Below are 22,576 nucleotides of genomic sequence, written 5' to 3' on the forward strand. Positions count from 1 at the left end.
CGCGATCATGCCGGATGTGTTAACTCTTCACATCCGGGATGATCGCTCTCTCCCATAGGGCCCTGTGATATGCCTTGCGGGGACGCTGCGTCCCCGCAAGGTGTACGGGCATGCTGCGATCTGAAAAGACACGCAGCATGTCCGTAGTCGCAGGGCCGCCGCGTGCGGGTTTCCACGCATAGTGGAGACAGGATTTCATCAAATCCCCTCCACTATGCTGGAACATCTGGACGCTGCTTTTTTGACGCTGCAGCTCTGCGCAGCGTCAAAAAAGCAGCGTTTCCTGACCGTGGAAACATACCCTTAAGGAACCAGAGAGACTAACACCCTGCGTCTTGGGCTGTCTTACGTGTACCCGGCTGCACTCCAGAGGATAAAGAGTGCAGTGCGCTGAGTGAGTACAGAGACTTGTTACCGGCGTGCGGTCACCCAGGAAAACTGGACAGAGGGAAGATCGGCCTGTGTATTGACTGCGTCATATAGCCATGCATTATTAATGGACTGTATGAAGAAGCCGTATACTATATTGACTGTGTGAAGTAACAAAATAAAAGAACGTTTTGTTTGAACTTGTTTGGGTCACTGCCGTTTCACTGTGTATGGTCATACCGCTGCATCACAATAAATATATATATACACACTAGATGGTGGCCCGATTCTAACGCATCGGGTATTCTAGAATACAGTGGGGCAAAAAAGTATTTAGTCATTCAGCAATAGTGCAAGTTCCACCACTTAAAAAGATGAGAGGCGTCTGTAATTTACATCATAGGTAGACCTCAACTATGGGAGACAAACTGAGAAAAAAAAATCCAGAAAATCACATTGTCTGTTTTTTTATCATTTTATTTGCATATTATGGTGGAAAATAAGTATTTGGTCAGAAACAAACAATCAAGATTTCTGGCTCTCACAGACCTGTAACTTCTTCTTTAAGAGTCTCCTCTTTCCTCCACTCATTACCTGTAGTAATGGCACCTGTTTAAACTTGTTATCAGTATAAAAAGACACCTGTGCACACCCTCAAACAGTCTGACTCCAAACTCCACTATGGTGAAGACCAAAGAGCTGTCAAAGGACACCAGAAACAAAATTGTAGCCCTGCACCAGGCTGGGAAGTCTGAATCTGCAATAGCCAACCAGCTTGGAGTGAAGAAATCAACAGTGGGAGCAATAATTAGAAAATGGAAGACATTCAAGACCACTGATAATCTCCCTCGATCTGGGGCTCCACGCAAAATCCCACCCCGTGGGGTCAGAATGATCACAAGAACGGTGAGCAAAAATCCCAGAACCACGCGGGGGGACCTAGTGAATGAACTGCAGAGAGCTGGGACCAATGTAACAAGGCCTACCATAAGTAACACACTACGCCACCATGGACTCAGATCCTGCAGTGCCAGACGTGTCCCACTGCTTAAGCCAGTACATGTCCGGGCCCGTCTGAAGTTTGCTAGAGAGCATTTGGATGATCCAGAGGAGTTTTGGGAGAATGTCCTATGGTCTGATGAAACCAAACTGGAACTGTTTGGTAGAAACACAACTTGTCGTGTTTGGAGGAAAAAGAATACTGAGTTGTATCCATCAAACACCATACCTACTGTAAAGCATGGTGGTGGAAACATCATGCTTTGGGGCTGTTTCTCTGCAAAGGGGCCAGGACGACTGATCCGGGTACATGAAAGAATGAATGGGGCCATGTATCATGAGATTTTGAGTGCAAACCTCCTTCCATCAGCAAGGGCATTGAAGATGAAACGTGGCTGGGTCTTTCAACATGAAAATGATCCAAAGCACACTGCCAGGGCAACGAAGGAGTGGCGTCGTAAGAAGCATTTCAAGGTCCTGGAGTGGCCTAGCCAGTCTCCAGATCTCAACCCTATAGAAAACCTTTGGAGGGAGTTGAAAGTCCGTGTTGCCAAGCGAAAAGCCAAAAACATCACTGCTCTAGAGGAGATCTGCATGGAGGAATGGGCCAACATACCAACAACAGTGTGTGGCAACCTTGTGAAGACTTACAGAAAACGTTTGACCTCTGTCATGGCCAACAAAGGATATATTACAAAGTATTGAGATGAAATTTTGTTTCTGACCAAATACTTATTTTCCACCATAATATGCAAATAAAATGATAAAAAAACAGACAATGTGATTTTCTGGATTTTTTTTTTCTCAGTTTGTCTCCCATAGTTGAGGTCTACCTATGATGTAAATTACAGACGCCTCTCATCTTTTTAAGTGGTGGAACTTGCACTATTGCTGAATTACTAAATACTTTTTTGCCCCACTGTATGTATGTATGTATGTATATAGCACAGGCCATGTAGTATATAGCAGACAAATACTACGTGGCCTGTGCTATATACTGTGTGGCTGCTATATACATACATATTGTAGAATACCCGATGCATTAATACAGGCCATGCAATATATAACAGTGGCCACACAGTATATAACACAGCCCAAATAGTATATAACACAGCCCACGCAGTATATAGCAGCCACGCAGTATATAACACAGGCGACGTAATATTTAGCACTGGCCACGCAGTATCTAACACTGGCCACGTAGTATATAGCAGCCACGCGGTATATAACACTGCCCACGTGGTATATAATACTGCCCACGTAGTATATAATACTGCCCACGCGGTATATAATACTGCCCACGCGGTATATAATACTGCCCACGCGGTATATAATACTGCCCACGCGGTATATAATACTGCCCACGCGGTATATAATACTGCCCATGTAGTATATAGCAGCCACGCGGTATATAACGCAGCCCACGTGGTATATAACACTGCCCACGCGGTATAGAACACAGCCACGTAGTATATAACAGTGGCCACGTAGTATATAACAGCCACGCTGTATATAACGCAGCCCACGCGCTATATAACACAGCCCACGTAGTATATAGCAGTGTGGGCTCATATCCCTGTTAAAAAAAAGATAATTAAAACAAAAAATAGTTATATACTCACCCCCTGGGATCCAGCGAAGCTGTCCCTATGTGCGCGGCTGCCGCCATCTTCCGTTCCCAGGATGCATTGCGAAATTACCCAGATGACTTAGCGGTCTCGCGAGACCGCTAAGTCTTCTGGGTAATTTCGCAAAGCATCTCTGGTAACGGAAGATGACGGCAGCCGCGAGCACATCGTCGGACTACGGAGGGTGAGTATAGCAGGTTTTTTGTTTTTTTATTATTTTTAACATTAGATGTTTTCACTATTGACGCTGCATAGGCACCATCAATAGTAAAAAGTTGGGGATACACAGGGTTACTAGCAGTGGTAACGTTACCCGCGGCATAGCGCGGTCCGTTACCGCTGGCATTAACCCTGTGTGAGCGGTGAGTGGAGGGGAGTATGGAGCGGGCGCCGGGCACTGACTGCGGGGAGTAGGGATAGTATTTTACACCAGTATTTGTAAGCCAAAACCAGGAGTAGAACAATCAGAGGTAAAGTATAATAGAAACACGTCACCACTTCAGCATTTATCACCCAATCTTGGTTTTGGCTTACAAATACTGACCAAATACTGCACATGTGAACGTGGCCTAAGTTGCCAACTTCTTGAAAATATTCACACCTGGCCTCTGAAATCAAGGTTATGCATCACTTTAAGCAAACCTCCAGTTTACCTGCATTGCAGTCTTGTAATTGATTATTGCTTTGTTGGAAGATACCAAACAACATTTAATTCACTGTTACATTTCAGCATTTGGCCATTTCCCTGCTGGAGGGTACAAGATTGCATATACTTCTCTTGTTATATTGCCACTTTTGACCATTGCACTGCTGGAAGATACCATACTGCATTTAATTCTCTGTTACATTGCTGCTATTAACCATTTCCCTGCTGTAAGTTACCAGATTGCATTTACTGATCAGTTACTCCAGTGTTTAACCATTGTCTTGCTTGATGAAACAATATTGATTAACCTCTTCCCTGCTGGAAGATTCCATTTTCCTCTATTGCAGCTGTTTCTATGTTATTGCTGTTGTTTCTGCGTCCACAATAATGCCTCTTCTTTCTCTGTGCTACCTGCTTTGCTTATTTTTCTGCTGTCATGCCTACCTTACTCTCTGAGTCCTCGCTGATCCACATTTCACCCATCAAAGTCGCTCCGCTGTACAATTGTTTCTGGTCTATGTTGCTCACCAGCTCCTATGGTTTTGAGAATCCATCTCATTAGGTGAGCCTTTACAACAGGAAAGTTTCCTTAGGAGTGCTCATATGATAGATTATCACCTGAACACATGAGGAAGCCAGTGAAAGAAAACCTTGACCACCATAACATCATACAGAGCATGTGTACCCCAGAGCAGATGAACAGTACGGCCATCATTGCTGTATCAAAAATATGCAAGAGTTGCCCCTCATTGTATCATCTATATTGTTTACCAGGCACAAATGTGCAGCGCCCCAGGGTCCTGGTCATTGCAGTACTGTCGCTCTGCCGCTAAGGGGGGGTGTTGGTACGCCAGATGGCACTGAAGGAGTTCACCTGACCAGGTATCACAGACACCAATACACTTCACAGTCTGGCCTCCAGGGGAAGCTAAGGGTGCTATGTATTAGGCCACTCCTCACAATCTGGTAAAACTGGGGGTTAGATAGAAAGTTAGTTAGAAGCTGACTGGGTTGGAACCAGGCAACATCCTGTGGCAGAGGGTGTTGCAGGGGAAGATTCAGGGGGGTCCCTGTCAGGGGTGGGATCCTGACAGAGGCCTAGCAAAAAGGACAGAACGTTAAGGAACCGCGCCTGCACTACATCGTGGCGGTATCTCAAGAAAGGACAAGAAGCGAGGTTTATTGTGGAGAGTGAGAAACGAGATCAAAGCAAAAAGGAGATAACACCAGTAGGAATCGTGCTGTAAGATCAAGGCAACATCCTACTGAGGCGCGTAGCCGGTGGCCGGAACGCCGAGGAAGTATCTGGCTCCAAGCATTACTTCAAACAGCGGCAGGACAGTTAATTATAGGTTGGCTGTCTCACCTAAATCACCTGAGCAGACATAGGGGGCAACTGTGGGAGAGGGGCGTCACTAGGGTCCCGGAAGAACTCCAGGCCTACCCGTCATATGGGTGCGTCCCGTCCATATCATCTGGGGGACGGAGAAGAACATCAGAATAGACATAAGTTGTGGGAAAGAACATCAGAAACAGACACAACAGTTGTGAGGACTATCCCATGGTGCTCAGCAGGGAAGTACTACAACACACAGGCGCTAGAAGGTAGGCACAGATTTCCACCTGCAAAGGGAACTCTGGAGGTGCCATCGGACCGGCCGGTCTCAGATAGCCCTGTTAACCGTACTCTAGATTGAGGATCTTGAAGCCTTCAGTAAAGAGACTGCAACCCTGTGTCCTCGTTATTCATTGCGACCTGCACCACCACCTACAGACTTTCATTGGACGCCCCTTAGCAGGGTCACGGACCGGGTCTAGCCACCGTGACAACCCCAGAACCGAGACAGAGAGGCCCGGTACCGAGTACCCAGCGGCCCTGCGTCTGGGGGCGCTCCAAATGCTATATATATATACACTCACTGGCCACTTTATTAGGTACACCTGTCCAACTTCTTGTTAACACTTAATTTCTAATCAGCCAATCACATGGCGGCAACTCAGTGCATTTAGGCATGTAGACATGGTCAAGACAATCTCCTGCAGTTCAAACCGAGCATCAGTATGGGGAAGAAAGGTGATTTGAGTGCCTTTGAACGTGGCATGGTTGTTGGTGCCAGAAGGGCTGGTCTGAGTATTTCAGAAACTGCTGATCTACTGGGATTTTCACGCACAACCATCTCTAGGGTTTACAGAGAATGGTCCGAAAAAGAAAAAAAATTCAGTGAGCGGCAGTTCTGTGGGCGGAAATGCCTTGTTGATGCCAGAGGTCAGAGGAGAATGGGCAGACTGGTTCGAGCTGATAGAAAGGCAACAGTGACTCAAATCGCCACCCGTTACAACCAAGGTAGGCCTAAGAGCATCTCTGAACGCACAGTGCGTCGAACTTTGAGGCAGATGGGCTACAGCAGCAGAAGACCACACCGGGTACCACTCCTTTCAGCTAAGAACAGGAAACTGAGGCTACAATTTGTACAAGCTCATCGAAATTGGACAGTAGAAGATTGGAAAAACGTTGCTTGGTCTGATGAGTCTCGATTTCTGCTGCGACATTCGGATGGTAGGGTCAGAATTTGGCGTAAACAACATGAAAGCATGGATCCATCCTGCCTTGTATGGAGCATCTTTGGGATGTGCAGCCGACAAATCTGCGGCAACTGTGTGATGCCATCATGTCAATATGGACCAAAATCTCTGAGGAATGCTTCCAGCACCTTGTTGAATCTATGCCACGAAGAATTGAGGCAGTTCTGAAGGCAAAAGGGGGTCCAACCCGTTACTAGCATGGTGTACCTAATAAAGTGGCCCGTGAGTGTATATATATATGTATATGTGTAGTGGTTGTGCCACCTGGTCTTTTGCTGCCCAGTCCCATAAAACTGAGCTGCATGAGGTACTATACCAGGTACAGCCACTATAAAATGTAAGGCGCTATGCTTGAATCAAGGCGATGTTATGCAGTCCCTCCAGTCAGGTGATTGGTGGCAGCAGTTGGACCCCACTTATCGGACAACTTTCAAAGGATAGGTCATCAGTTTGAAATTTGCAGAAAACCCACCTCATTGATTTTAGAAAAGTCAATTATTAATTAGATGAAAATAAGTGAAATTAAATAGTTGATGAAGGATTTAAGTGAATTAGGATGGGTTCACAGCCCATCTTTGTCCCTGTCCATTACTCCACTTGGGGCTTTTGTTTTAATTCCCAAAAAATCCTCACTCATAGCAAAATTCGTACAATCAACAGGCAGCCCTGGCTGACAAGCCTGACCAAAGAACTGAGACGGACTTCCAGTGTCGCTGAGTGGAAATGGAAGAGATCCCACTCTGCAGAGCACTTCATCACATACAAGCAGTCCTTCGCCAGCTTCAAGTCCACACTAAAGCCCTTCACTGGCTTCCTATTGTCCAGAGTCTCCAGTTCAAAACCCTAACTATGTCATACAAAGCCATCCACAACCTGTCTCCTCCATAAATCTGTGACATGGTCTCCCGGTACTTACCCACACGCAACCTTCGATCCTCTCAAGATCTCCTTCTCTACTCCCCTGTTATCACAACCGCATACAAGACTTCTCCCGTGCTTCCCCCATACTCTGGAACTCTCTACCCCAACACATCAACACATCAGACTCTCGCCTACCACAGAAACCTTCAAAAAGAACCTGAAGACCCACCTCTTCCGACAAGCCTACAACCTGCAGTAATCCTTAGTCTGTTGAATCAGCTCTACCCTCTCCTAGTGTATCCTCACCCATCCCCTGTAGACTGTGAGCCCTCGCGGGCAGGGTCCTCTCTCCCTCTGTACTTGTGTGTGCCTTGTTTTGCTCATGTTTATTGTACTTGTCTATAATTGCCCCTTCCACGTGTAAAACGCCATGGAATAAATGGTGCTATAAAAATGAAGAATAATAATAAAATCTTTGATGGAGAAGAAGTCAAGGATAATGATGAGCAAGATTGAAACTTTCAAGCTTACTTTCCATATTCAATAAAATAAAACTCCATAGAGTAACATTGTGCTGCAGAGCACACACCTACTGACGCATTTCAGGTGCTAGATACATGATAAGAATCGATGGAACCATTGACTTCAATCAGGCAAATGTAGTCCGAAATATGAAACTTTGGACTCCACTTGACCTCCTTTGGGTGGTGTCCTTCAACTATTACGACGATGAGTTCAGCTAAAAAAGATAAACACCACTGGAAAAAAAAGGTCTAAAGGAGTCAAAAGTTTCATATTTCGAACTCCATTTGCCTTGACGAGACTTGTTTGAATTGAATCACATATTTCGGGAATTGAAGCTCGAGATGTAGCCATGAACCAGAACACAGACATGATGTGAAACCGGCCGTGTCCAATGTCAGTCTTCTGATGACAATAGAGGGAAAATTGAGTAATGGGATACGTGTGAGCACTGACATAAGCCAACGCTATGTCAAGTTTCCTGGCAGCCACGCAGTCGGAGCGCCAACCTCCAATCATCGTTATTACCTTCGCGTCCTGGACTTAACACATTAAGGTATTAAATGTGCATTATTAGTCATCTGGGATTAGTCACTGTGGAGGTCTGCAGCCCTCGACTCCCAGCGTGTTCTTTATTCATGTTCATAAACAATCGGCTTTGTATTTTTACCATTGTGATTCATTTTCCGAGCAGAGAGGAAGACATTGTTTTGACCGGTTTTCCATTTGTATCACGTTTGAATCTGTAGGTTACATGCAATAAGATCACATGTATGAAGCATGGCAGGGCGGCATGCTATAGGGAAGATTTATTAATATTGGCACACCCTATGATGGTGTAGTAGTCTTCAGTGTAGGGTTTGTCAATATTGGCACTGAACGAGGTGTTAACTTACCGATCAGTCACGTCTTTACGCATTCATTTACAACTCCATGTGCTTATTCCCATTGCATCTGAACTATGTAACTAGGCACTGTCCCATCTGCAAAAATATAGAAGAAAAGTGCATGTTGCTATTTTTTTGCAAAAAAAATTACATCAAGTGTGGTGTCCGTTTTTTTTATAGCAATTTTAGTATTACAAGTCAAGTGCTTCAGCAGAGAAGGCATGGGAAGAAAGACCTTGCTGGTGCCAGTGGCAAAGGATTGGAAAGAAGGAAACTGCTGATGCTAGTGGCAAAAGATTGGAAAGTGGAACATTGCTGTTGTTAATGGGGGAGGCGTGGGAAAGGGGAACAATGGTGCCATCAGTGGGGAAGAATCAGATGGGATAAGTAAGAATTGCTAATGTGATTGTGGAAGGCATTTTGCTGTCAGAAGGAAAAACATGGGATGGAGGACAATTCTACTGCCAGTTGTGCTTTTTTGGTGCTTCTGGGCAGGGATTTTGAGCTGCTCCTTTGGGATGTTATGTTTGTTGCATGGTGGTTTTTGGTAGATGGTCTTACTAATGATATGGGCGCTGCATGGTAGTATTTCCCAACATTACCGTAGATAGGCTGGTGAGTCCTTTGGAGGAAAGCTCGACAAGCTCTGCACTAAAGGGACCAGAATTTTGCACCAACTATATTTGTATGAAATGTAAATTAAATTACAATAAAAAGTGACACTTTTTGGGGCGCTTTTTACTATTTTAATATGACTTGGGCAAATAAGCTATGGCATATGGTTGTACGGTGACAGATCCATAGACGGCTGCTGCAAACCCATTGCTGTGCAAAGAACTCTTTGTACTAGGGATTGATGGATGTGATCCCAGAAGTTCTTGAAGTCTTTATAGCTCCAAATCGTCTGAATAAAAATTTATTTAAAGGGGTTCTCCTCTTTATAAAAAAAAATGTACTAACATGTCATAACATGCTATGGTGCCAGCCATAGTAGGTGTTACTTGTGCTATCCACTACCCACTGCTGAACCCATGCAACTTTCTTTTATTTTGTCCTACTCTCGACAGGTACGTAATGTGTTCATCACATGTGCAGCTACAGAAGATTTTACATCCTGCATATTAGTTGAATATTGCAGCTTAGCCAACTCAAATAGATTTATGCTGCAATACCACACACAGCCAATCGACAAGGGTGGCGCTGTTTCTAAAAAAAATACTTTATTTTAATTTTATAAAATTAATTTAACAAGCGAGAAATACCCCTTTAAAGCTTGTCAAACACATCTAAACAGACTTCTTTGACGGGAATGTATCATCAGGGAATTACATTTAATTATGTAAAATATAATATATTTAAAAATGTTTATAATTTTTTTTTCAATCTTATATATTGTATCAAAATGATGGGAGAAATACTGCAATTTTCAATGTGAATGCTTTTCAGCAGTCTCATCATCACAAACATGAAATGCAATGAAAGGTAACACCTTTATATACAGTAGATAACACAGAATCCACCATTCACAATAGATGATGTCTCAACTCATTTCCTCCTGTACAATGACTGAGACCACCTCTATATACAGTAGATAACACATGAGCCACAATTCACAATAGATGATGTCACAGCTCACCTCCTCCTCCTGCACAATGACTGATAACACCTATGTATACAGTAGAGAACAGAGGATCCACCATTCACAATAGGTGACATCACAGCTCACCTCCTCCTGTACAATGACTGATAACACCTCTATATACAGTAGATAACACAGGATCCACCATTCACAATACATGGTGTCACAGCTCACCTCCTCCTGTACAATGACTGATAACACCTCTATATACAGTAGATAACACAGGATCCACCATTCACAATACATGGTGTCACAGCTCACCTCCTCCTGTACAATGACTGATCACACCTCTATATACAGTAGATAACACAGAAGCCACAATTCACAATAGGTGATGTCACAGCTCACCTCCTCATCCTGTACAATGACTGATAACACCTCTATATACAGTAGATAACACAGGATCCACCATTCACAATAGGTGATGTCACAGCTCACCTCCTCCTCCTGTACAATGACTGATAACACCTCTATATACAGTAGATAACACAGGATCCACCATTCACAATAGGTGATGTCACAGCTCACCTCCTCCTGTACAATGACTGATAACACCTCTATATACAGTAGAGAACAGAGGATCCACCATTCACAATACATGGTGTCACAGCTCACCTCCTCCTGCACAATGACTGAGATCACCTCTGTACATAGTAGAGAACAGAGGATCCACCATTAACAATATGTGATGTCGCAGCTCACCTCCTCCTCCTGTACAATGAGTTTAGAACTCTATATACAGTAAATAACACAAGATTCCCCATTCACAATGCATGATGTCTCAGCTCACCCCCTCCACTTCCTTATACAATTACCTTCTTCAAGATAAGAGCATGTCCAGAAAGATCTCCTGCAGAACAAAATGAGTCAGAGCCAGCTTTTTGCTCTCTATGTCTATGTGGCTGCTGAAAAAAAAGGAAGTGCGAGTCTTGTTTGAGAGAGTTTTGATAGTGTGAACAGGAAATATGAGTCTTGTTTGAGTGATCCTTGACAGTGGGAACAGGAAGTGTGAGTCTTGAGTGAGTCTTGATAGTGTGAACAGGAAGTGTGAGTCTTGTTTGAGTGAGTCTTGATAGTGTGAATGGGAAGTGGGAGTCTTGTTTGAGTGAGTCTTGATAGTGTGAGTCTTGTTTGAGTCTTGATAGTGTGAAGAGGAAGTGTGAGTCTTGAGTGTGTCTTGATAGTGTGAACAGGAAGTGGGAGTCTTTCTTAAGTGATTCTTGATAGTGTGAACAGGAAGTGTGAGTCTTGCTTGAGTGAGTCTTGATAGTGTGAACAGGAAGTGTGAGTCTTGTTTGAGTAATTCTTGATAGTGTGAACAGGAAGTGTGAGTCTTGCTCGAGTGATTCCTGATAGTGTGAACAGGAAGTGCGAGTCTTGTTTGCGTGAGTCTTGTTTGAGTGAGTCCTGATAGTGTGAATGGGAAGTGCGAGTCTTGTTTGCGTGAGTCTTGTTTGAGTGAGTCCTGATAGTGTGAATGGGAAGTGCGAGTCTTGTTTGAGTGATTCTTGACAGTGTGAACAGGAAGTGTGAGTCTTGATAGTAAAATAAAAAATAAAAAATACATTTATTATAAAAACCTGATTTGAACAGTAGCTCATTTTCTGATGAAACATTCCCTTTACAACCAGAATAGACCTCAGCAGCTCTTTGCGTCTCCCTCCTCTTGCAGTTTTTGCTCTTCACTTTAAGACTCGTCCACTCTTTGATATTTGTCTTCATTTCAAGCCTCTTGTTTTATCCCCGGCACATTTGCATTTGCTTATTTATTTATATCTGCCACTTGCGCTTGCAGGATGCTCCGAGTGAGCACTAATCAGACTTGTGTAGCGAGCACAGAGGACATGCTTAGATGTGCTCATACCACAGCATTATACGTGCTGCTGTTTTCATCCCCCCCTCACAGATCGTTATTCATTATCTTATACTAGGACTGCTTGCTTCCATCTGGTGACACAAAAATAAAACACTCATTGCACGACATAGCTAGTGTCATCCCCTTGTAGTCATGGGGAGGAACAAAATGACATGATTAATCAGCCACGCAGCCTGGATGACAAGGCAACCTTGAGACGCCCGGAACAGATGTTTCTTCTTGCTCTTGATAATCTTGTGAATTACAGAGATTTTGCAGCATTGATTCAAGAGTTTTTAAAGATCACTTTCCCTGAAAATGGGTTTATAGGATTAGAAAAACATGGCGTTTCTCTTTCAGAAACAGCGTGACTCTGGTCCATAAGGTGTGTCTGGTAGCACAGCGTTCAAGTAAATAAGTGGAGTACCAAATGCAGCCACTGGACAGGGTTGGCGCTGTTTTTGGGGGATAGCAAGTTTGTTTTTGTAATCTAATATAAACTTTATAAGTAGCCTTAAAATTCAAAAAACAACACTCCTAAAATGTCACCTTGCTTTCTGCAGAATTTTAGTCCAAAATTTGGGTGCCTCAAGCGCATACAAACTCTTTAATACTTTCTACTTAATACTTTAATACTTAGTTGCCAAAAGTCCTGAATATGACAGGACTGTTCTGATTTTTAGTTAGAAAATGTTAAACTCTCCAGGTGAGAGAGATTCATGAAGCCGCAGGTCCTGGTGGATACACAGACTCACATTGATGGCAAAGTAGGCTGGAAGGGAAGTGGCCCAGAAAGGACCCGGATAACAGATTATGCTCGACAGTAAACAAACAAGTAAAGCAGGACACACCGGAAGCTACATAATCAGTACAGAAGATGAGGAAATTGAAAGGTCTGAAATAAAACTTAGTTATAGTTAGCAGAATACACAACAGATTGTAATGTAATGTGAACAGTGTCTAATAAGAGTTAATGATGCTTACAGTAAAGGATTGGTTAACCAGCAGGTCACAGAAGCAGCAGATGCAAGTTATAAAATAGACAGCAGATTGCAATGTAACGTGAATCAACTCTAATATCAGTTTGTAGTGCTTACAGCAAATGATAGGTTAAACAGCAGGACTTTCTATGGCTTTTTGCATCTATTTCGTCATGTGTTCAATACTGTTTCTCTGTGTCATTTTTCACTATTTAACATACTTTATGAAGATCTATCGTTTGATTTCTTTGCCTTTGTGGATTAGATGGGCTGTTACTGACATTTGGGGAGAATTAAAATCAACAGCACCTTTAGAGACAGATTTACTTAGAAAATTGGTGACGTGCTCAACACTTATTTCACTCACTGTATATTACATGGCGGGCAGCATGGTGGCTCTGGAGTTCTGGGTTCAAATCCCACAGCCTGTGGCTTTCTAGCTGTTGACAAACTAAATCTCCCGGCATGACCTGACATCAATGTTGGGAATTTGAATTGTGAAAAAACTGTGAAACCAAAAAGGTTCATGGACCTTACATGACCAGAAAGTACACCATCTTGAGCTGATGGAGGTTTTATGTGCCAGAGTATAAATACCACGTAATTATTCCTGCAATGGGGTTTCCTAAAATTGGGTAGAGCGGGATGTCAAAGGGAACATGTGTCTTCCTGACAGTGGGAAGGTAGGATATATCATTGGGTGGCTCTTCAATGATAGAAGGAGATTTCATTCCAGCCATGGATTCACCGCTAGAGGGATTTTAGTAAAGTGCAAAGAAGTGATGACACCAGTCAATATCTCTACTTATGTGAGAATGGGGACATTAATGGGTAACATTTGATAATGGCAAGATCCAGGATAAAATGTTTGCTTTGAATATTATACAATGTCCAAACCAATTGAAAGTCACCTTCCGCATTTTTTTGCTCAAATTTAAGTAGCGGGTAATTGAGTTTTATTGGAAAATGGAAGATGACGAGTCTTTGGTGAAAAGTCCATTTGGGGAAAAGTCCACTTAAAATTAAATGACTCCCTGATGTTGTTCACTTTTGGTTCTGGTAGATCAAGTTTTGTTGTTTCCGATTAAGAAAAGTTAATTGTAAAGTTGGAAAGCTGTACAAAGGTGTGGAAATCTCATATAAGATTGGGCAGAGATAATGATGGGTTATTTAAGAAAAATAATAAATTGTCTGTTTGTGCCCTTATATGACGGAGAAAAGGATGTAAAGAAATAAGAAAGATCAGGGAGTAGAGACGGCAACCTTGTCGGATTCCAGTGAAGACACCATTCACTTTGACTTTGGTGGTTGGGACGTAATCCAACTTAGCATGTTAGACCTAAGGGATCTCATATACAATACATAGCTGACCCTGAAGGATGAGTTGGCTGATTGTTCGCCTGGTGGCTATCTCTCCCGACTCCTCTGCCAAGCACTCCTGTATTCTCTACGAGAGATCGCGAAAGCCCCTGCTAGACTCCTCTATCGGCTCCTTATCATGCTGAGAACAAATGGATCGGAAGTCCAAAATTGGACGTACTGGATCCTTATCTCACTCGACATCATCAGTCAGGGTAAAAAAGTCAAGAGACCTTCATACACTTTATTACCTAGTTTGGCTGCCATTTGGCCTAATGTCCATGAAGTGCAATGTTTCCACCATAAAGGTCCAATCTACTCTATTAGGTTTGTTGATAAGATTAATCGCTTTCGTCAAATTGCTTTGCGACCGTTTTACATATATCTTTAGTGATCCTTCTAAAAATTTTTTGTTTTAGAGCAAGAAACATGCCAACAAGGTCCGACTTTATTACATGTTACACCCTGAGGACGGAGGACCACCATCGAAGAAACTTCGCCCAGATGACCCAGTAAGTGCATGGATGCCACATAGGGTCCTACATTTATTATAGGGCGAGCAATGCTTTATTACACCGTCCAGCTGCTGTCTGGAAAATGCAGTTCTCACAGGAGCTCATAGAAGTTTTTACAAAAGCAATTGTTGCTTTTAACAGGATTACACAGATGTAGCAGTGTTGAGTTTTTTTTATTTAATAGTTGCTTATTTAATACCAGTATAGAGGTTTCGAGCACTGAGCTGCCCAGTGTGCGGCTTGACTTTTGACTAGTAGAGATGAGCGAATTGTGTCAGTACAAATTAAATTCAAAGTAGGATTCTTAGGAATTCACTGGACTCTTATTTTACAGACGCAGAAAATTAAACCAGCTCACCCTCCACCAGCTGCGATTATCGCTACTGCCGGCGCTCGGCTTGATGCAAAGAAGGAAGAAATGATCCAGCTCCCGATACGTATTGGATAAAACAAGTGATTTATTTATTCAAAGTTTTTTTTATTTTTTTTTCTATTTTTTTAACTTATCAACATTCATGATAGGAAAAATAAGGGAACATTGGAGGAAAAAAGAAGAGAATACTATCACCAGACGCATTTCGAACAGAGCATGTTCGTAGACTTGGTGTGAAAGTCTAGCACACCTAGTCTAAGAACATGCTCTGTTCGAAACGCGTTTGGTGATAGTATTCCCTTCTTTTTTCCTCCCATGTTCCCCCCATTTTTCCTATCATGGGTGTTAATTAAATAAAAAAAGAGAAAAATATAAATAAAATAATTTTTTCGACATTTTACTTTATACTGGAATAAATAAATCACTGGTTTTATCCATTACTTACTGGAAGCTGGATCATATCTTCCTTCTTCACTCTTGCTTTACACAACGCTGAAACTTGCATCAGCCAGAGAAGGCTCACTTGAAGGCCGGATGGGTTTCCCCATGATGCCTCACACCTATCTCATCACATGATGTTGCATACCCGATTATAGCCTATCATAGCCTGTATAAAAGCAGAAGCAGGGAATGAAGCAGCCATTTTGGGGAGAATATGGACCGTAAGAGGAGGTCACAGTTTAGCAATAGAGATAGAAATCTATTAAACACTGAATCAACATTACAGATAATGAGTGTGACAGCACAGTCGCAAACGGGAAGTGATCAGGCCCTTAAATGTTCACTGTTATAGCTACACACCAACACAATTTCAGAAAAAGCGAAGCACCTTAAATCGCTCATTCATTTCACAGCTAGAAACATCTCATTATTCCCAAATTTAACACTTACCAGACACAGCCATTTTTCATTTTTTCACTTGGTATTTGTTTTTATTTTTCCACTTTTACTATGAGTCTTAACTTTTTTATTTATCCCATTACATCGCCATTTCAGGACTCTTTTTTTTTTTTTTTTTTTTTTTTTACAAGTTGTAGTTTTGAATGATATTATAGTATAGAAAAATTGCAAAAATGTTTAAAGTGGGTTGGAAAAAAACAGCAATTTTGCAGTTCTCGTGTGGGGTTTATTTTTCCTATGTATTACAGTGAAATTAGTAAAAAATATAACAAAAAATTAAATATCAGGATAAGAGCAACAAGAATGACGCCAGAGTTCAAGGACAAGACCAAGCAATATCTAGCAAGAGTTTAAATAGGGTGTGGTGCTGCCCCATTAGCCACAGCACAGACCCGATTACTCCTGCTGAGTTGCCATTCTGACTGAGTTTTTGAGACCACTGATCCTAACCACATCAGTATTCCTGCAGCAATATTGGCCATAATGTCTCCTTCATCACCAGCGTCACCCACAGGGCGAAAATGGCGGCTCGCGGTGACAAATGAAGATGTTGTGAAGCAGATCTCAGGTAGAGGTAAAACACAAATTCATTTTTTACCTTAAAATTAAAAAAAAAAAATTCCAAACAACTATGGAAAATTGTTTTTTTTTTTTTTATTTAACTCTACCCCACCTGGAATATTTTTCCCATTTTTCATTATATTATAATGTAGAATAAATGACATAATTCAAAACTGCAACTCATCTTGTAAAAAAAACGAGATCTCATACGGCTTATGTCATAAGAGAAATAATATAGTTATGGCTCTTGGTAAAAGAGGTGGTAAGAAAAAACAAAGTGAAAGGAAAAAATGGCTGAATCTACAAAGGGGTAAATCTGAGAATAACAAGACGTTTCTGGGTGTGAAATGAATGGGCGACTTAAGGTGCTTCGACTTATCTCTCTGAAACTGTGTTTATGCGTAGAGTCTTCCTTAGCTACATGAGATACGGAGCATCTCTCTTAGCTAGCCGGCTGGAGCGCTGGCGGCGGCCTATCCCCGCTCTCTGCTGTCCAGTTGATAATTCACTAAGGATACATCTTATAATAACATCTAGTGAGTGTCCCCCTGGGGAAAGATGGACGGACTCCGAAGCCATTGAGTCAATGTTAGATCCTACAAACAAGAGTAACATTTGCAGCGTCTTAAGCCAGTTGTCTCCAGAGGGCCTATCTCTGCTCAAGCGCTGACAGTCCTAGTAGACTGAGACCTGAAACTCTGAAAATGGGAAAATGTGATTTTCTTGACTTTCTTGTAGCAGGGGATCTGAGGATCAAAGGCTCCATGCATGATAATGTATTTATTGGAAGGATGTCGGCAAACAGCAAGGACTCGTTTGAAGCAAAGTTAGCTGGAGTCGATGTAATCACTGGGGGTTCCTTATGTACTAGCCACCCTACTAGCCGACAGCTGTTTCCAGTTTTGGGGGATAGGCATTTAGTTAAAAACATGGACATGTAAGGGCCTGTTCACACCACGTCTTGCCACATGTTCATGACTCAGTTGTGGATTCTCTATGAACTCCTCCAAAAACCAAGATTTGGAGGTGCCTCTTTTGGAGCCACGTTGTACTTTATTTCATCTCTATTTTGGTGGTGTCAACTTTTGCACAAAAGTATAGTCTTCTGCGCTAGTCTGTATTTCTAAAAAGATGGACACCCCTGCTGGTATGGACTCCAGATGGGGTCCAGTCTGACTCCATTTGACTCATATAGGGATTGGCTCTTTCCGGGCTCCATTGGAGACATGGCCAAATCCAGATTTTTGTAGTTTCCGACCGAAACACCGATGAAGTCACAGACATGTGAGTCAAATGTGTTGTTAACAGGCCCTTACATGGTTCTCTGGTGGGGACTTAACTACTACTTTCCTAATGTATCCTTTAAGGCCTCCTTCACATATCTGTTTTTTGTGTCCTTATGCTGTCTGTTTTTTTAAGGACCGCAAATACGGACATGCGCACACCTACTGTATTCAATGGTGTTGCGCGCATGTGAGGTTTATCACGCGGACCATGTGTCCGTGTGAAAAACCCACAGACATGTCAGTTTTTTATTAGCATCATGGACAAATTGCGTGCCGCACACGGATGACACATGGATGACATCCGTGTGACATCAGCGTGATACGTACCGTCTCCAGTGAAGAAGTGGTACAATTCAGGCACCGGATGCTGAAGGCAGGCTGAATCAAGATTTAAATAAAAAAATGGCGTGGGCTCCCGCATAATTTTCTTAACCAGCAGAGGGAAAGCCCACGACTGATGTTAATAATCTAGGAAAAGGGAAAATATCCCAAAAGGTTCCCAGTCTATTAACATCAGCTTACAACTGTTTGCTTAGCCTTTACTGGTGAGTTTACTGGGGACCCCAGAAAAAAAATGATGTAGGGTCCCCTATAAATTCAAACCAGCAAAGGCTAAACAGACAGCTGTGGTTTGATATTACCGTAGTTGCCTGGAAAGGGGCCAGAGAGATTGCCCCCCCAGGCTACCAAAATCAGCCCTCAGCCGCCCCAGAAATGGCGCATCCATAAGATGCGCCAAATCTGGTGTTTAGCCTCGTTCTTCCACTTGCCCTGTGGCGGTGGCAAGTGGGGTAATAGACTTGAGGGTGATGTAAGCTTTCTATTTTCAGCTGACATCAAGCCCAGGGGTTAGTAATGGAACGGTGTCTGTAAGACGCCCCCATTACTTACCCCATAGTACTGTCTCATGTAAAATTAACATACTCTTCCTCTGCTGCAATATACTTTATGCCCATTACCTGATATCTGTAATGTTTCTGGGAACTTACAGAAAATGGTTCTTCTTGGGGATATTTTTCTTTTCTTTTAACCTCGAAGAAAGCAACAAAAAAGGTTGCGGAAACATGATATAATGCCGCCATCCTCCAGGGTGTCTGCGCTCTAACGATCACGCTTACAGCAAGGAGGTCTCTGATAATGATGATATAGACTTTCTTTAAGCAGCTTCTCATTACGCCTTGTGCTGTCTTTTCCTCCTGGGCATCATGTTTTATGAGTCTTGTTGCTTTCTGTTTTTCTTTTCTTCGCTCTATAGAAGTGATAATGAGGATTTGATACCGCTCCCCCCCAACCCCCTCCGCCCTTTAGAAAGGTCTGAGATTATAATAAAGAAGCTTTTCTCGTCACGGTCAATGAATTTTGTAGTCAAGAGTCATTCTGATTTAATTGAGTGTAAATGTGTTTGAGAATGTGAATGGACGCCCCATACAAAATACATATTGATCATTGGTTTTTCATTATGAAGTTACTGATGGCTAAGACCAGACATTATATGCATTACCGGTAATGGCTGATCTGAGTCACGCATCGGCTCCAAATATAAAGTGCGTACTCATAATAATAATAGAAGGAGAATGTTCGTAAACATTTTTAAAGGGGTTTTTCAAGACTTTATTAAAGTGGCTTATCCCTTTATTTGATAATAGGGGGTCCAACTATCACCACCTCTGATGTTCAGCTGAAAGATGGATCTCAGTACGCTAGCGAGCCCTGCTTCCCCTTTGTATTTTGTCTAGGCAGAGCGCCATGCATGCACTTGTGGCTGTGCTTGGTACTGCAACTCATTCCTATTTACATCAATCGGAGCAGCAACTCCAACATTTTTGGGATTCGATATGCAGAAATTCAGCAAAATGTTGGCCAGACATTTTGATGGATTCTGTGAGGACTGAGAAGAGTTTAAAATTAAAAAAAAATCTATATTCTCACCTGTCCTCAGCCTTAACCTGATGCTTCCACCACTTGAGCATCTTCCCGGACTCCACATGCAGGTCTTCGGTTCTTCCACATGGCTTTGTGGGACTCAGTAGACCAATGCGGTGGACCAGGGAAGTTGCAGAAGCAACGTAGGCAGTGTCAAGAGGCAGCTGACAGTGTACGACCTGTGATGAGAATGTTGTTGTTGTTTTTATTTTAAGCCCTTTGTTCCCCTCTATTTATTATGCTGGAGCATAATAAACTTTTATGTTTTTGGCAATTTAGACTATACTGAATTTTATTTGCACCAAAGCAAATCTTCTGACCAATTTGAGCAAAACTATTTGTGAGAAATTGTCTCAATCTCTAGCCAAAACCATATGAATTTTTTATTTTTCCCTGGATCTTAGGGGGTCTCCAATAGGTCCCTTTGGCCTCATATGAAAAGACCATTAACTATTAAAGATTTCCAATAGTTGAGTGCACTGTTTAAGATTTTGCATTGGGGATAACAAGCTTCAAGTTACAACACTGGTTACTATTCTGCATTATCTAAACCTCCAGCTTATCTTAGCCAAACGGATAAAAGAATGGAAGATCTGGACCAAAAATAGATAAAAGAATGGGAGATCTGGACCAAAAACAGATAAAGGAATGAAAGATCTGGACCAAAAACAGATAAAGGAATGGAAGATCTGGACCAAAAACAGATAAAAGAATGGAAGATCTGGACCAAAAACAGATAAAAGAATGAAAGATCTGGACCAAAAAGATTGAAAGCGGAACATTGGATGCAGAATACGGTGACTAGACGAGTTAGGTGAAGCCTATGACAGGGGTCTATCATCTTTTAAAAAATTTTTTACCACTTCCCGGACTTAAAAAAAATCTAGCAAAATGGTGGCCACCTGGATTTGCGTAAATTGAATCCTGAAAAATGTGGAATTAGGTGAATTTTTTAGAAAATTCGTAATGAATTGGTCTGCTCATCTGATTGTGACTGATCTAGTTGCCAGTGGAACATTATCAAGATTTTTCTTATTTAGGTGATTTATAAATCAGCTATTAGATTTTTATGACATCCATCATTTGTGACCGGTGATACCAGCAGTGGTACGGCAGAATAGGCAGTAATGTGCAGAAGACGACATTGGTCCCAGTGTCTATTAAAGGGTTCAGCAACATCTACACAGCTGTAATTTGCATCAGGCTCCTGGGATGTTACTAGTCCGGGTCCATTTGTTTTCGACTTTAGAATTAAGCTACTGCTCAGACACATTTGTCACAATTACATTTGTCACAATTGCATTTGCTAATATATTGCAGTAAGTAAGGGAACAGCGAGGCTCCTTTTATCAGTTTGACTAATTTAAATCCATTGGATTGACTAATGAGCACTGACCGAAGCCGATGCATTTCAGGGACAGTGATTAAATTAGGGCGATATCATCAATAGTTCTGCTTTTCGTGCAGAATAAAAAAAATCCCTAATGCATCATCCCTGAGCTAACACCTTGCTGAGTGTGAACACAAGTAATGGCGGGTAATTTCTTCTCATTGTGTTATAGGCACGGAAGCTAATCAATGACAGATTACAGTAATACGTGCGGTTCACGCTCACCAGTCATGATGTTTTGTTTTCTTTTTTTCATTTCTTTTATTTTTATATTACATGCATCCACTAAATTTGCAAGACTGAATGCAAAATTTGGGACAATTATGCCCCTGCCCCCTGAAATGTCCAGGAAACCAATTTTCAGCTTGGCTATGCAAACCACAACCCCTGTTTGGGTTCCACATTCTGGAATCCGACATTGGCTTCTGCACCATATTTTTGCAAGACGGATAGAAGCTTTTTTCTTTACAGCTTTTTTCTTTACAGCTTACACTGGGGCCCTGATGGTAAGTGGTGCTGCTACAGAAACCCATACCTGAATGTGACATTAGGCCTGCTGGGCTATTTAAAGATTGTTTTACCATGCCTTGCCAAGTGTTTGATTTTTTTTAAAGTTTTCACATGCCACCACGACTTGTATGATCATTTTTAATCTTCCCTCATTCTACTTCAGTCTTTAAAGCTTGACTCCATTGCTGTCCTCCTGTCTTTTCCTCTAGCCTGTCACATTTAGACTGATCGTATCATCTCTCCACTCATGACCATGCCACTGTTCCACCAGTGCTGCCGACACAAAACTGTGACAATTCTATGGGAATTATGTCCTTGGGTTTCATTTGCAGCAGTCTACACCTCGTGTCCTCGTGTGCTATGGCTGCACCTTCTTATGTGAGCTCACACCCCCTTGTATCCAAATCTTCTTTGCACCTGCACCTCCTTGTTTCCACACTCTATTGTGTCTACACCAACTTTTGTCCACATCATCTTGTGTTTGCACCTTTTGTGATTAAACCATCTCTCTTGTGCACCTCCTTGTGTCTGCACATCCTTGTGTCCCGACCTCCTTGTCTCTGCACCTCCTTGTGCCCCAACCTCATTGTCTCTGCACCTCCTTGTGTCCCGACCTCCTTGTCTCTGCACCTCTCTGCACCTCCTTGTGTCCCGACCTTCTTGTCTCTGCACCTCTCTGCACCTCCTTTTGTCCTGACCTCCTTGTGTCCACGCCTCCTTGTGCCCCGACCTCCTTGTGTCCTGACCTCCTTGTGTCCGCACCTCCTTGTGTCTTGACCTCCTTGTATCC

General features: G+C 42.4%; 1 protein-coding gene across 1 annotated transcript in view; it reads left to right on the plus strand.

Annotated features, from left to right (window-relative positions):
• ZMAT4 (zinc finger matrin-type 4) overlaps nucleotides 1-22,576 on the plus strand; it is a 392,475-nt gene that overhangs the window by 99,137 nt on the left and 270,762 nt on the right. Inside the window, exon 4 of the mRNA XM_077258309.1 lies at nucleotides 14,748-14,840. Within this exon, the coding sequence (XP_077114424.1) occupies nucleotides 14,748-14,840 (93 nt within the window). The remainder of the gene's footprint in view (nucleotides 1-14,747; nucleotides 14,841-22,576) is intronic.

This window comes from Ranitomeya variabilis, chromosome 4 (assembly GCF_051348905.1).
Source record: "Ranitomeya variabilis isolate aRanVar5 chromosome 4, aRanVar5.hap1, whole genome shotgun sequence".
Lineage (NCBI taxonomy): Eukaryota > Metazoa > Chordata > Amphibia > Anura > Dendrobatidae > Ranitomeya > Ranitomeya variabilis.